Source organism: Protopterus annectens, chromosome 8.part0 (genome assembly GCF_019279795.1).
Source record: "Protopterus annectens isolate FY-2018-M chromosome 8.part0, PAN1.0, whole genome shotgun sequence".
Lineage (NCBI taxonomy): Eukaryota > Metazoa > Chordata > Ceratodontiformes > Protopteridae > Protopterus > Protopterus annectens.
Window position 1 is genome coordinate 385,097,336 of NC_056741.1, and position 15,896 is coordinate 385,113,231.

The 15,896-nt window shown below is 42.5% G+C and overlaps 1 protein-coding gene across 1 annotated transcript in view; it reads right to left on the reverse strand.

Annotated features, from left to right (window-relative positions):
• Window positions 1-653: 653 nt before the first annotated feature.
• Window positions 654-15,896, reverse strand: part of SF3B4 (splicing factor 3b subunit 4) — a 207,389-nt gene continuing 192,146 nt past the window's right edge. Inside the window, exon 6 of the mRNA XM_044079896.1 lies at window positions 654-1,700. Within this exon, the coding sequence (XP_043935831.1) occupies window positions 1,438-1,700 (263 nt within the window). The 3' untranslated portion in view covers window positions 654-1,437. The remainder of the gene's footprint in view (window positions 1,701-15,896) is intronic.

The window sequence follows — 15,896 nt, forward strand, 5'->3', positions numbered from 1 at the left end:
ATGGTGATTTTGTTGAAATATGCTGAAATTCCACTGATGTTAATTGTAATGAGTTCTAGGATTTCCATTTATACTGTTTTTGTATAATTCCAGTATAAAAAAACTACATGGTAAAGCAACTTTTGTAATAAAACAATACATCAGTTTTAATCCACCAAATGGTTATTTCTAATAAACCCATTTACAAACCATAGGTCAATATATTCAGTATATTTTAGAAATCTCATGGATAACAGAAATGCCTACTGTCAAAATAAGGCTACTCTACAGCACCCTAAGGAACCAGCTTCACAAAGCACAACTCCTTTAAAGTTCAGCTCCCTGATCACAACCTTCCAGAGAGTCTTTGTTGGCTCAGTTAAGTGTCCACCAGCAGGGATTCCTTCTTTTGGGACATTTCTTCAACTTTGTGCAGCCATAGATTTGTTATATACAAGCTCTGGGTGGTGTGAGCAGGCTTGTCCCCCTTCAAAAGCATAATTGTTCTTGCTTGTTTTTTTTTGTTTTCTAGATGCATTTGGGGAGTTATTATTCCAAGACTCAGTGGAAGCTCAAAATAAAAGTACGCCATTGGAGCACTAATTACTTTTTGCCATTAAATGTTGGGGATAATGACAAAAATGGATCAAAAATGGAATAAGGCACACAAAGTGTTACACTTTTTGTACTGTTTATTCTCTTTAAATACAAAAAAAAAAATCATACACACCTTCTTGCCATCTTTTCATGGTGGAAACAAGCAACACGAGATACAGAAACAATGTAGAAGGGTTTAAAAACTGGGAATACTACTTAAATGATATTTAATACAGTTAACAATATTGCAGAATTTTCTATTACAAAAGCCAGCAAACTGGAGAGGTTTCTGAACAATTTTTTTTTTTTTTTTTTTTTTTTTTTTTATCAAACACAGTCTTCCATACTCTTATACAGCAACATATCAATGAGGATAGGCTGGAGATGAAGCTTTCAAACTATGATGAGTCTCTCAAATGTAGTTTTCCTGTCCCTTGTGAAACAATCAAAACATAAAACTTTAGATGCATGTTAATTACAAAGGACTTCCGCTGGTACAGTTTACCAAAAGTTAAACCAGAATCCCTATAATGGACTGACATACTCAGTACACAATAAACAACTCTTTCACAACCATTCCCCCACTCAAGTTACAAGGGAAAGTCTGAATAGTCTATCTTTTAGAGTTAGTCTGCTGTCATAACAAATGCATCACCTTTGGACTGTACACACTTTTATTTCCTAACAAAAATAACAATCAGCTTCCAATAAAAGGCCATTGGATCTTTTATCAGATGGCAGTTGTAATGAAGATAAATTCTCAACGAGAACATACTACCCTTCTGTATTACCAGCTTTCCATGGAAAATGTTAAAAGACCCCAAAGTTGGATAAAATTAAAATGTAATCTTCTGCAGATGTCTACTGAGGTGGCAAAGGACCTCTCATAGGTGCAGGAACAGGGGGTCGTGGAGGTGGTGGTGCTGTAGCAGGTGCTGGCACTGGAGCTGGTGCTGGAGCAGGAGGTGGTGCCGGTGCAGGTGGTCTCTGAACAGGTCGAGGAGGAGGTGGTGGAAGTCTCTGGAAAGCAAAAGGAGGTGGACGTGGAGGACCACTGTACCCTGGTGGTGGTATCAAGGGAGGTGGTCCACGCATTCCAGGATGTGGTAAGTGACCTGGATGCCCTGCAAGAAAGGAATAATGCAATTATCTATGCAGAATGCACATTCAATGTGAATCTAGTGTACTCCAATAAAATTAATCACAAATTAGAAAAGTATTCCCATGTGATAATCTGAAATAAATTTAAAAAAAGAACTACATTTATGAAATGCACTCATTCATGTTAAACTAATTTCAGCTGTAAAATAAAGCCTACAGAAACCAAATTCAACTACTTAATTATTAAAATCAAACTATTTTCACACACTTGAAACCACTATGAATTATTCTGACATACACAATATACAGCTGAAGTTGTTATGCTTTTGACAGTCTGAATAAACAATACATGTTAATAATACTAATTTGTAGATTATCTGCAGCACAATTAATACTGTTGGAAATTATAACATTTGCTTTTTAAAAAAATGAAAATCTGGTAAATATAAAGTTACCAATTAAGTTAGCAACTTCTTTCTGTTGCATACTAGCCAAAACACACACATCTTCAAAAAATGCAGCTTTGAAGGGGGTAGGGCTTATATACCCATTAAAGTTTAGGGTTTTACTTAGTCCTCGGAAATGAGGATCAATGCTACAGAAAAGACTCTCAGCTGAAAAAAAAACACTAGGTAAAAACAAATGGTTCAGAACAGATTTTGATTACAGCAAAATAAATTCTTGAGATGTACTGATGAATGTACAATTAAACTGGAGAAAACGACTTTACTGAAAGGCTATCAAAAAAATAAAATCCAAAAAATGCTACAAAGCAGACAAAATTCGCAATGAATTTTAAGCCTCTGGAATTACAAAAAAAGCAACACCGAGTTCCAGAAAATGTGGTGGTGCATGGGATGGACAAATGAATAAAAGGAAGAATATCTAGGGAAAGAAACAGAGAAAGGCACAAGAGTATTCAATCAAAAGATAAAGTCCAGATGAGTTAATTAATATTAGCACTCAGTGAACGGCAGAAATCTGACCCCCCCCCGAGCTTACTGAACTTCAGCTCACCTACTAACCACAAAAGTAGATGTCTGAATGATCACTGCTGCAGTAGTCTTAGCTATATAGGTTATACTGTGCCACAGATTTAACACTGATCTGGCTTCCAAAGCTTCAGTGCACTTTCCTGAAGCACAATCTTACCAGTAACCCTGAGCTGAGCTGACTACAAACACAGGTACAAGCACCAAGCCCTTCAGAGCTTTCATGCCAACAGAGAGAGGGAGGCTGAGCTCTGAAAGGACAATGTTAATGAGCAACAAAAACTAAAATTGCCCACAATGTGCCATAAAAAATGAAGGGAGGGAGTAGCTACTGCAACATTGATCAATTGAACATACACTGTTATGCTAAGTTTATTTACACATCTGTGGCTGTTTGGGAGGTGGAATGGTCCAAGAGCACCTGGAGAATAGTCTTGGCAAAGTCTGATCTAAACCTAGAGAAGGAATCAAGCTTGTAATGCCCTGTAAATGTATGTACAGAGGACCAAGTTGATGCTTCAATATTTATCAAATCCAACCCTTTCGAAACAGCCACAGATGAAGCCAAGGCCCTGTAAGAGTGGGCCTTGACCCTGCCTAGAATAGTTTTGTTGTAGTGAATATAACAAAAGGTAATAGCCTGAGGCATCCTGAGGCATCCATTTGGAAATAGTCTGTTTTAACCCATGTTGTCCCTTCTTACCTTCACAAGACAAACAACTGATCCAAAGATCTGAAAGATTAAGTTCTGGAGTATCCTCTCCCCCTCATTTTTAGGTTCAGGAAAGAAAAAGTACAGTTTTGTACCTACCATAAATGTAGATGTTTGAGTGCTAATACAGCTGCAGTCATAACAGATGGGTTTTCCTGCTGTCAGGCGGGTCCTCGGTCGGCCGAATTCCAAAGTCTAGGTCCGGCGTCGGTTGTCGTCGCTTCCTCCCTGACGTCAGTGCGACAGGGGTATAAAAGATCCAGCCAACGCCATTTTCTTCAGTTTTTCTTGCCCCAGATGTCAGGTGCCCCCAGAAGGAAGGCAATACATAAAATTATGTAATAATGCAATGCAATATAATCAAAAAACAGTAGTTGCAAGCAAATACACCATAAAAGAATACCCCAATCAGGTTGTATGAGGAGGTGTTAGCCGTTAGGCCTGTCCCAAGAGGGGAAGGAGGGAGGGAAACCTGGACTGCAGCTGTATTAGCACTCGAACATCTACATTTATGGTAGGTTCAAAACTGTACTATGTTCATCGTGCATACAGCTGCAGTCATAACAGATGGGTAGAATCCCAAAGCTAAAAAGGGGTGGTAGGCACTAGGTGGAACTAGGAGGAGCCAGGATGCCCTGCAAGACTGCAGTGGCAAAGCCTGCTCTAGATTTGGAGTATAATGGTAGGTGATAGTGCTTGGAGAAGGTATGTACGGAACTCCAAGTGGCTGCTTCCAAAATATCTTTGGTAGGAACCCCCCTGAGGAAAGCTGCAGAGGTAGCTGTGGCCCTTGTGGAGTGAGATCTGATGCCTGCAGGTACAGATTTACCATGAAAAGAGTAACAAAAGCGTATGCAGTGGGCTATCCACTTTGAGATTGTCTGTTTGGAAATAGGCTTCCCTTGAGCTTCTGCAGCATAGGACACAAAGAGTTGCTCTGATTTTCTGAAAGGCTTTGTTCTGTCCAAATAATAACGCAGCTGTCTGTGAATGTCCAAGGAATGTAGTAGTCTTTCCCCTTTGTTTTGAGGATTAGGGTAAAAGGTAGGTAAGTGGATAGCCTGATTCAAGGCTACCCTGGATACTACCTTTGGCATAAAGGACGGATTGGTTCGTAAGGTAACTCTGTCCTGATGGAAAATGATGAAAGGCTGCACAGCCATGAGAGCTTGTAGTTCCGAAACCCTGCGAGCTGAAGTGATTGCCAGGAGGAAGGCTGTTTTCCAAGACAAGTATTGCAGTTCTGTTGAAGCAGCTGGCTCAAAAGGAGGCAAGGTCAGCTTTTCTAGTATGAAATTGAGGTCCCAAGCAGGTACTGGTCATTTCCTTGGGGGTTTTATATTCTTAGCCCCTCTGAGGAACTGTTTTAAGAGAGGATGAGAGAATAAAGGAGGATCAGTGTTGTATTCTGCAGAAATGGCTGAGGCATGGATTTTGATGGAGGAGAATGAAAGTCCATTGCTTAGCATCTCAGCTAGGTACTGTAATATTTGGGGTAAATTCAGTATTCCAGGATTCTGACCCTTTTTCTCATTTCAGGCACAAAACCGTTTCCATTTTGCAGAGTAGGCTTTTCTTGTAGAAGGTCTTCTGGCCTCCAAAATTCATCCTGCACCTCCTTGGAGAGTAGGGCCTGTTGTGAATTTAAGGAATCTTCCATGCGGCTAGATTGAGTGTTTTCAGCTGACTGTGAAGAGTTTTGAAGTTGTGCTGAGTCAGTAGAAGAGGCATTAGAGGCAGGATCCATGGTGGGGAATGCATCAGGCTTTTCAGGAGTGGGTACCAGTGTTATCTTGGCCAGTCTGGAGCAATGAGAATCATCTTTGGTCTGTCTGCTCTGGTTTTTAATAGAACTTTGGGCAGCAGAGGGAGAGGTGGAAAGACATAAACTGTCATTGTTGCCCAACTGAAGGAGAGTGCGTCCACTTTCCAGGCCTGTGGATGAAAGTTCCTTGAGCAGAATTTTGCCAATTGGTGATTTCTGTGGGAGGCAAATAGATCTATGTGTGGCCTTCCCCATGCTTGAGTTATCTTTGTGAAAACTTGAGGATGCAACTTCCATTCATGTGGATCTGTCATATTTCTGCTTAGGTTGTCTGCCAGTGTGTTTTCCTTGCCTGGCGGGTACTGTGCTTGAAGCTCGATTTGTAATTCCAGAGCCATGTTCCAAAGAGACATGGCTTGCCTGCATAGGGGGTATGAATGGGTACCTCCCTGTTTGTTTATGTACCACATTACTGTGGTGTTGTCCATCCTTATCAATAGCTGGCCTGGATGCACTAGGTCTTTGAAAGCTATAATAGCATTTATTACTGCTAGCATTTCCTTCTGATTGGTGTGTGGGTGCTTTTCTTTTTGGGGCCATTTGCCCTGAATGCACCGATCTGTCATGTGCGCCCCCCAGGCGTAGTCCGAGGCGTCTGTTGTGATGATTTGATTTGCTTGAGGCTTGCAGAATGGGAGACCTGTGTTTCTTTGGCATGCTTGAGCCCACCACAGAAATTCCTTTTGAAGACATGGAATTAGTGGTATTATTGTTTCCAAACTGTGGCTGTGTTGAGACCATAGGTTTTTTAGGTACCATTGAAGTTTCCTCATATGCAGCTTTGCACATGGGATCAGTAGGATGCAAGATACCATGAATCCCAGAGCCTGCAGGATTTTCCTTGCAGTCAGTCTGGTGAAAGTTGCCAGTTTTCTGAAGTATTGAGTTAGTTGCCCTTGTTTCTCTGGCGTGAGGTAGGCCATCTGGGTGTTTGTATCCAGGCTGGCACCCAGGAAAATTATTGTTTGAGAGGGTATTAGCCTTGATTTATTTTTGTTGACTGTGTATCCCAGAGAATTCAACAACATTATTACAAACGCCAGATGTTTCATAAGTATGTGCTTGCTGTCCGCTTGGATCAGGCAGTCGTCCAGATATGTATATATTTGTATCCCTTGAAGTCTGCAGTAGGCGATTACTGATGCCAGGCATTTCGTGAACACTCTGGGCGCAGTAGATAAGCCAAAGGGCAATGCAGAGAATTGATAATGGGTTGAACCTGCAAGAAATCTGAGGTATCTTCTGCAATCTTGTCTGACTGGGACATGCAGGTATGCCTCCTTGAGGTCCAATGTTACCAGCCAAGACTCCTTGCCCAGCATGGGAAGAAGCTGCTGTAATGTGAGCATCTTGAATTTTGGCACGAGTAAAAATGTGTTTAGGATGGATAGGTCCAAAATAGGTCTCCAATCTTTTCCCTTCCTTGGTACCAGGAATAGTCTGGAATAAAAACCTTGACCCTGTTCTTGTACAGGTACCTCTTGAATAGCTTTCATGTCCATGAGATCTGAAATTTGTTTTGTGCCTCTGCCCTTTGATTGTGTGGCAGGTTTGGCATGCCTCTCATTTTTGGAAGGGTGTGAAAGTGAAATCTGTAGCCTCTGTCTATAATGTCCAGGATCCATTTGTCTTTTGTGACAATATGCCAATTTTTCGAAAATAATGCCAGTTTTCCGCCTAAAGGTGCTGCCATTTGAGCCTTGCTTGGCATGCAAAGGGGAAAGTCATTGGTTCTGCTTTCTGAATGGCTGTGAACTATCCTCACCACCTCTTTGTGTGGGTGCTTGCCATTGTCTGCCACTAAATGATCCTTGAGATTGCCCTCTGCCCCTCAGGCACCTGTATCTACCTCTTTGGGGTCTGTCCGTGGCTGGAAAGGACCAATTTTTGGAAGGCCAATTTCTACTGAAACGTGGAGGTTGTACCTGTAGGAAATCTTTTACTGTTTGCATTGATTTTGCCTTTTCCTCCATTTTCTTTAATACCTCCTCAGCTTTAACACCAAACAATACATCTTTTTGCAGAGGGGCATCTAGTAATTTAGCTTTGACATGATCTGGTAAGGTTTGCTCTTTGAGCCAGGCATGTCTACGTATGACTGATCCTGTACCAGCAGCTCTACATGAGGCCTCTAAAGCATCAAAACCACATTGCAAGGTATGCTTACCCACTTGTTCTGCACTATGTATCAAATCCTGCAACTCCTTCAAGTGTGGTTGTTCAGGTTGTGACATTTTGTTTCTCAACTGTGATAACAGAAATTGTTGGTACTTTAACATATGGAACTGACAGTTTAATGTCCTCATGGTTAAGGTGGCTGAGGTGTAAACCTTTTTCCCCCACCTCTCTAAAGCTCTGGAATCTCTCTCTGAAGGTAATGGATTTTTAGCAGTGGAGGCATTAATTCCCTTGGGACCCTGTGATACAGTTTCTGGGTCAGCCGCATGGCTTTTGTATAGGAATTGGTGTGAGTCAGGAACCCGGTAATACCGGTCAGGCTTGACTGGAGCTGGAGGTAAAGAATCTGGGTTAAGGCAGGCCTCCGAATACACGTCATCTAGTATGTCTAAGACAGGAGGTATAGCCAGAGGCCTGTGCTGAGGGAGCAAGAGGAAATCCCTAAGCCTTTTCTTGGAGTCTGAATACGCTTGGCCTTCCCAGTGGAAGTGTTCCCTCAAGGTATGTAAGGTTTCCCCAAAAGAGTAATCCTCAGGGGGGGAGACAGAGGGAATGGACTCCTCTGCATCAGAATCTTCAAAAGGGGAGTAAGAATGTTCCTGGTCTTCAGAATGTTCTGAAATAATGGAGGCCTGGTCCGAGGAGGGGGATTTTTCCTCCACTCTGGGTCTTTTGTCCGGGGGGGGGGGGGTTGAGAGCCCCTAATAAGAGTAATCAAATCCTCAGCCATTTTGAGCATCTACTTTTTAGGCATGGGGCCTTGAGAAGGGCCCTGTGGAGCTTGTCTTTTAGTATGCATGGATGATTTTGACTTAGTGAAAGCCTTGATGGAAAAAGAAGAGGAAGGCCTGAAGACACCTTGAGAGGTGGCAGGTCTATCTAAACTCTGAGTTTCACCGCCGATAGTGGCTTCGGTATCTGTAGTCGGGGTGTGGGCCAAAGAGCCTGCGACCTCGGGCACAGAAGACACCGCCAATGAAGTGTCGTCGGTAGTCAGGGGCTGCGTAGGCACCTCACTGAGAACCGGACCACCTGTAGTCTGTTTTGGCGTGGTGTCGGTAGAAGTCGCGGACCTCGTATGTCGGTCCTTATATTTGCGTCTTTTACTCAAAACTGGAGTCTGAGTATCCGACGACATAATGTAATTACATTTTTTGCCGAAATAGTGTTGGGCGAACTCCGCCCGACGCTTAATAGTACGTCTGTTGAATGTAGCACAAAAACGACAGGCCGAGACGCCGTGGTCTGGGCCTAGGTAAGAAATGCAGAGGGAATGAAAATCCTTATGCAGTATTTGCTTCCCACAAGAAATGCAATTATTAACTTTGTCTGACATCGGTCTGAGGCAAGAAAAGTTTCCCCAACGGGGTACTTAGCTTTCAAGAAGACTTCGGTTGAAAAATATTCGTAATCTCAGGAGCTGGCCGACCGGCACTTGCAAACTGCTTCTGCTTTGGGCACCGCGCAGCAAGAAAGACTGAAGAAAATGGCGTCAGCTGGATCTTTTATACCCCTGACGCACTGACGTCAGGGAGGAAGCGACGACAACCGACGCCGGACCTAGACTTTGGAATTCGGCCGACTGAGGACCCGCCTGACGGCAGGAAAACCCATCTGTTATGACTGCAGCTGTATGCACGATGAACATCAGGGAGATCGCATGGTTTGGCTTAAAGTAAACCCAAATACCACTTTAGGCATAAAAGGAGGATTAGTTCTCAAAGAAAACCTTGTAGAAAATTAGGTAGGGTTGACTCAACATGAGCTTGTAACTTGGTTACTCTTCTTACAGAGGACAAGGTAAGAACATCAAATCAGCCAGACAGGCTAACAGTGGCTCCATTTGAACCAGCTAATCTAACACAAATTAGAATCACAATGGGGGTGACTTGTTTTCTTGAAGGCTTGTTTTGCAAAACCCCTTTCAAAAACATTTTGACATGAGAATGCACTGAAAGAGGAGCATTCATGGGCAGATGTGCTGAAATGGCTGATAAATTAACCTCAATGGAGAAGCATCACTAACACACACAAATATTATAAAACCAGAGAAACACTAGTCCTGAATGGGTGCTGGCTATGTTGTTGGCGCCAACTACAAACCTTTCCATTTGCCAATATATAACTTTCTACTTTAAGGCCTTCTTGCCTTCATTAGTACCTGCTGAACATTCTCAGCAAACATGTAACTAGAGGGAATTAATCATCCAGGTAGTCAGTTGAAGCTGATTGGGGTCGGGGTGTATCAAACATCCCTGATCATGTGTGATTCTATTCTGTGAGGAATTTTGTGGTAATTGCCCTTGGCCATTTCCAAAAGAAGGGAGAAAGTACAGCTGTGTAAAATCTTACCATAACCGTGAATGTCCTTCTCTTCACTGTTGCAGTATTCTTAACTTGGGTATCCCCTGCCAAGGATAGCTCAATGTCCGGCCAGTATATCAAACCCTTCAGATTTTGTATGCATTGTATGTCACACATATGCACCCCGTACAGGACATAGGGCATAAAAAGGTGAAGTATGGACGCTGTTACCCAGAACTGCTCCAGTACAGAACAGTTTCCATGGACAAAAAAGGATATTCACTTCAAGTGAAGAGAATGCAGAAGGAAAAGGGGGACTTCTCGGACAGGAAGGTAACTAAATAAAAACCCAAAAGAAAAAGGTGGATGGTGGGAGGGACCGAATACTGCAACGGGGAAGAGAAGGACGTCTACTGTTATGGTAAGATTTTACACTATTATACTATGTCCTTCTAGATCACTGTTGCAGTACTTTTAAACTTCGGGAGAGTACAAAAGCGCAAGAAAAAGAGTGGGAGGTGGAAAGCTGGGAAAAGCCCTCAACAAACCCATGCAGTATAGTCCTAGCAAAACCTGCTCTGGCTCTACAAACCATATCCATTTTAAAATGCTTAGCAAAGGTATGCACTGAGGACCAAGCAGCAGCTTCAAGGATGAAACTGGCATCCAAACCCTTGAAGAAAGCACCATAAGAAGCAACACCACAGTGGACTGATCTCCAACTAAAATATCCAAAAAAAAAAGCTGGACAACGAAGTCAAGAGCAAGACCAGTAATTTTATTAGAATACAATACAAGTGCAGAGCTTTCAGGTTAAACAACCCTTTCTTAGTGCAATATAAATTCATTAAAATCAACTACATTTTTAAAGAAAGAAACCAGACACAGCAACCAATCAAATAGAAAAAGCAATTAAAAAAAAAAAAAGCAGCGACTAAACCTTAAAGTTACATACCCATTCATATATAAGCCAGTAAACAGACATTAATCAGAATATGTAGCAAGAATTCTAAATTAAAAATAACAATTTTAGATACAAACATTAAAAATCACTTTTAAAAAATATACATTAACAAAATTTCAAATATATAAAAACGTTTAATTATTATATACAATTATACAAGTTATTTATAGCTGTACTTGATAGAGTGGCGAGCCACCTGAGAGGTAGAACCCAAAACAGACAGAGCAGAAGACTGCTTCAGAATCAGGGAAGCCAGAATTAACCTGACAAGCCTTGGTAATCTAGGCCAGAGCATGTTTGGTCATGTGTGTCTGGTAACTGATGGCCCTAAAGACCAAAGTGGAAGCAGTATATACCTTCCTTCCAATTGTCTCCATGGCGCTACTATCCATATCCAAAGGCAGAAGCTTGGTACAGGGGAAATAGCTTAGAAGGCTTGTCAGAGGAGACTGACACCACAGCAGGATCAGCAGAAGAACACAAATAGGATATGACAATCCTCAGGAACCTTATAGAACCGTTTAAGTTTCTCTCGAGCAGGAGGTTGAGAACCAGTAATCTTAGAGGCAGCTTTAAAGGTGGCCAACACAGAAGATACTGCAGAAGGTTTAGGCATCTCCACCTGAAGCAACTCATAATACCTTTTCTGGATATTGGACACCTGAGATGAATCTCACTTAAATAATTCCATCATTCTGGCCACTGTGTTTATAACACTCCAAATCCTCATTAGAGGAATCAAGTTCCCCAGGCTGTTTGGAAGGAGATGAAATTCAAGGGGGAAGGGTAGGCACATTAACCTCTTCAGGAAGTTTCAGGGTCATTAAGGAATTAAAAAGGCCCTGAGTAAACTCCTGACATTTCCTCTGAGCATCCTTGGGACATGCACAAGACTGTTTAGTCTTCATCTTTTCTTGGTAGGAATGTCAGCCCTAAAATGGGAAGTTCCAAACCCTGACAGGATTCAATAGAGTATCTGGAAACTCTTTCCTGACCAGAATCTCTGGAATCCATTTAGGGCCCGCCGGGATAATCAACAGCGGATCCCCCACAATGCCCAGAGCAGACACCTGCAACGCCTCAGTGGATGTGTGAAAAGAAGAATCCATGCCAGCCTCCAAAAGGGTCGTGGCAGAGAAAGTCAAAGTTGACACCGGATGGTCTACAGAGCTATCACCTGCTTCTAGAGAGACGTCCAGTTCACGCTAGACAGCTAAAGAATTCGGCTTTGATTTCTTAGCCTTCTTGCTTAACTGGAGTACTTCGTTAATCAATTTTGCCATGTTACCCTGGGCTAACTGTTTAAGCCTCTGGTTCTCACAATAGATGGCCAGTGAAGACAACTAACTTCTAAGACCCCTACGCACAAACGTCTTACAAATACTACAGGAGGTATGGACATGAGAAGCACCCAAACAAAAGAGACACTGTTCACAACTATCCTTATAGGTAATTTGCCTCCAATACTGACATCTTCCCTTCTTGTCTGATGAACTCCAGGTATCCAATGGAAAACAAGACCAGCAGTAAAAAAAAGAAGACCCTAAAGGGGCACTTACCCGACAGCTAGGTATTCAGCATAGCATAGGGAGATCAGACCGGCCGATGATGGCGTTTGAACTGGTGGCGAAGAAGTTTTGGGTATCTGCACCCATAGGTCACCTTTATGCCCTACATCCTGTGTGGGGAGCACATATGTGACATATGCCTCATACAAGCTCTAGATGCTTTGTTATACTGGTCTGACACTGGTCTATCCTTAACATGAGATCCCTACTATTAAGAACACTGCAACAGTGACATAGAAGGACATCCACTAATTCTGGGCCTGAAGGGAGCCACTACAATGATCTAAAGATTCAGAAGGAACCCCACCCTCCAACGTTCCTTTGATATTAATGGAAAGGGTGAAAAAGCATACGGGAGCATTCCTGTCAAAGGAAAGGAAAATGCATTGGTCTCCCAGACCTTCTTGCATGGAGTTCTTCAGCAGAATCTTTCAAGATGACTGTTCAGAGAGGAGATAAACAGGTATAATTCAGGAACTTCCCAAAGATGGACCAAATCCCAAAGATCCGCTGATCTAGCTTCCATTTATGAGGGTTTGCTCATATCCTGCTCAGCTTGTCTGCCCCACAATTTTGGATTCCTGCAGAATGAGGATGGGCTGTAAAGCTACATCACAAGCTAACATGGCCAGTTTGCAAGGGGGGTACAACCTGGTTCCCCCTTGCTTACTGATGGACCACAACTGTGGTATTGTCAGTAACAACTTGAAAGGTCCAGCGGGCCAAAGATGATTCAGAGAGTTAAGTGCCTTGATCATGACAAGCATCTCTTTTCATATTTATGTACTTGTGTTGGTCCTTGGTGTCCCACACTCCTTGCACTTTTCTCTCTCCTGAAACTGCTGTCCAAGGTGTCATGAGTTGACTGACTGCTTTGGAGCAGGGAGGGTAAAAGGCAGACCTGGATATTTGCGGTCATTAAGTGATTGCTCTTTTGATAAACCTCAGAACTGGGATTTAAAAAGACAGAGTGTTGGTGCTGGGACCAAAGAAACTTCAGATACCATTATACCTTTCTTATGTGGAGTCTTACCAGGGGCATCAACAAGAATCAGATGCCAAGAGACCCAAAATCCTGAGGTATTATCTCACAGTGACCAAAGTCGTCATCTTCTTTCGGCTGCTCCCATTAGGGGTCGCCACAGCGGATCATCTGTTTCCATTTCTTCCTGTCCTCTGCATCTTGCTCTGTCACACCAACCACCTGCATGTCCTCTCTCACCACATCCATAAACCTTATCTTAGGCCTTCCTCTTTTCCTGTTACTTGGCAGCTTCATCCTTAGCATCTTCTCCCCAATATACTCTCCATCCCTCCTCAGCACATATCCAAACCAACGTAATCTTGCCTCTCTGGCTTTGTCTCCAAACCTTCCAACCTGGGCTGACCCTCTAATATACTTATTCCTAATCCTGTCCACCCTTGTCAAACCCAGTGCAAATCTTAACATCTTTAACTCTGCACATCCAGCTCTGACTCCTGCCTTTTTGTCAATGCCACTGTCTCCAACCCATACACCATAGCTGGTCTCACTACCCTCTTGTAGACCTTCCCTTTCACTTTTACTGGTACTAGTCTGTCACAAATCACTCCTGACACTCTTCTCCACCCACTCCATCCTGCCTGTACCCTCTTCTTCACCTCTCATCCACACTCACCATTACTCTGAACTGCTGATCCCAAGTATTTAAACTCCTCCACCTTTGCCACCTCTACTCCCTGCATCCTCACCATTCCTCCAGCCTCCCTCTCATTCACACACATATATTCTTAGTCCTGCTGACCTTCATTCCTCTTCTCTCTAGAGCATATCTCAACCTCTCCAGGGTCTCCTCCATCTGTTCCCTACTCTCACTACAGACCACAATGTCATCTGCAAACACCATAGTCCACGGGGACTCCTGTCTGATCTCGTCTGTCAACCTATCCATCACCATTGCAAATAAGAAAGGGCTCAGAGCTGATCCTCGATGTAATCCCACCTCCACCCCAAATGCATCCGTCACTACCACCACAGACCTCACCGCTGTCACACTACCCTCGTACATATCCTGTACCACTCTTACATACTTCTCTGACACTCCCGACTTCCTCATACAACACCACAACTCCTCTCTAGGCACCCTATCATATGCTTTCTCAAAGTCCACAAAGACACAATGCATCTCCTTCGGACTTTCTCTGTACTTCATCAGTACTCTCAGAGCAAACATCGCATCTGTAGTGCTCTTTCCTGGCATGAAACCATACTGCTGTCACAGTGACCGAAGTCTACGTGGAAAACCTTAGAAAAAGATCTAGATATAGAGCCTTTTTTTTCGTGTGTAATAAAAGCTCTTTGAACTGACACCCCAGGAACTCAAACCTGTGTGAAGGAGCCAAAAAACTCGACTATTCTCCTGGAATCCCAACTTGGGTAACAGATCTTTCACCCAAGTGAGAGATACCTGACATTTTGAAAAAGACTCTTGCAAAGATAAGTAAGTTAACTAAATATGGAAAAATGTAGATACTCTGCCTTCAATAAGATATAACTGGAGCTAGACACTTTTGTGAACATACTCTGTGCAGTGGATAGTCCAAAGGGTACGACAGAGAACTGGTAATGTGATCCAGACACACAAAACATTAAAAAACTTTGGAAGTCTGGATGAATAGGGATGTGATAAGCATCTTTTAAATCTAGTGTAACCAAGAAACTTAAATGAGGAAGAAGAGGTAACAGGTTGTAAAGTAACAATTTTGATTTTGGGCACTATCACAAACAGGTTCAGGACAGAAAAATACAGAATTGGTCTCCAAGCATTTTTTTCTTAGAAATTAAATACATCCTTGAATAAAAAACCTTTCCTGAATTGGGAAGGAGGAACTAGTTTTATCACTCCCTGGGACAGCATGTGCTGAAAGCACAAGGGGGAAATAAAGGAGTTTGGTCTGGTGGATGAGGAATTATCCCTGGAAAGGAGGGATTTCTGCCCACTACCATCTGTAAACTTGATAAATGATTTTCAGAACCCACGCACCATCTGTAAACTTGATAAATGATTTTCAGAACCCACGTGTCTGACAGTATCTGCTGCCAAACTGAAATGTGGAAATGCAGACTTTCTAGAAGGTGAAAGGGTCTTGAGTTGGGGGGAGGGGGGCAAGTTCTCTTAAACAGTCATTCTGACTTGTTGGAATGTCCCGTTTTTTGGGGGGGTTCTAGATTCTTTTTGGACCCACCATTTTTTCTTAAACATCTGCTTATCCCCATCCCATTTTGTATAAGATTATTTTATTTTTTATTTATTTTTTTTTTATACTAAAATAGGATGAGGGGTTAGAGAATCACTTAGAAATTTTTGAAAAGGAGGCTGAAAAATCTTAGAAGTCCCTCTATTAACTTGCCCCTTTCATCACAATTTTGAGAACAAAAGCAGCAGAGGAAATAAAAAGTAAAGTTCTATCCAAAGGAGAACTAAGAATCTCATTTTACATCATCTGAGAAGTTCTAAGAATAAAGCCAGGCAAACTTTATCAAAACAGTACCAGTGACCATAGCCCTGACAAGATCAACAGAGTAATATACGCACACACACCGTAAACAATGAGTTGTGACTTGTAAAATGGAAGAAACTAAATTATTTAAAGCAGATTTTTCCTCAAACAGAGAGGCTGCAGAGAAAACACTTCA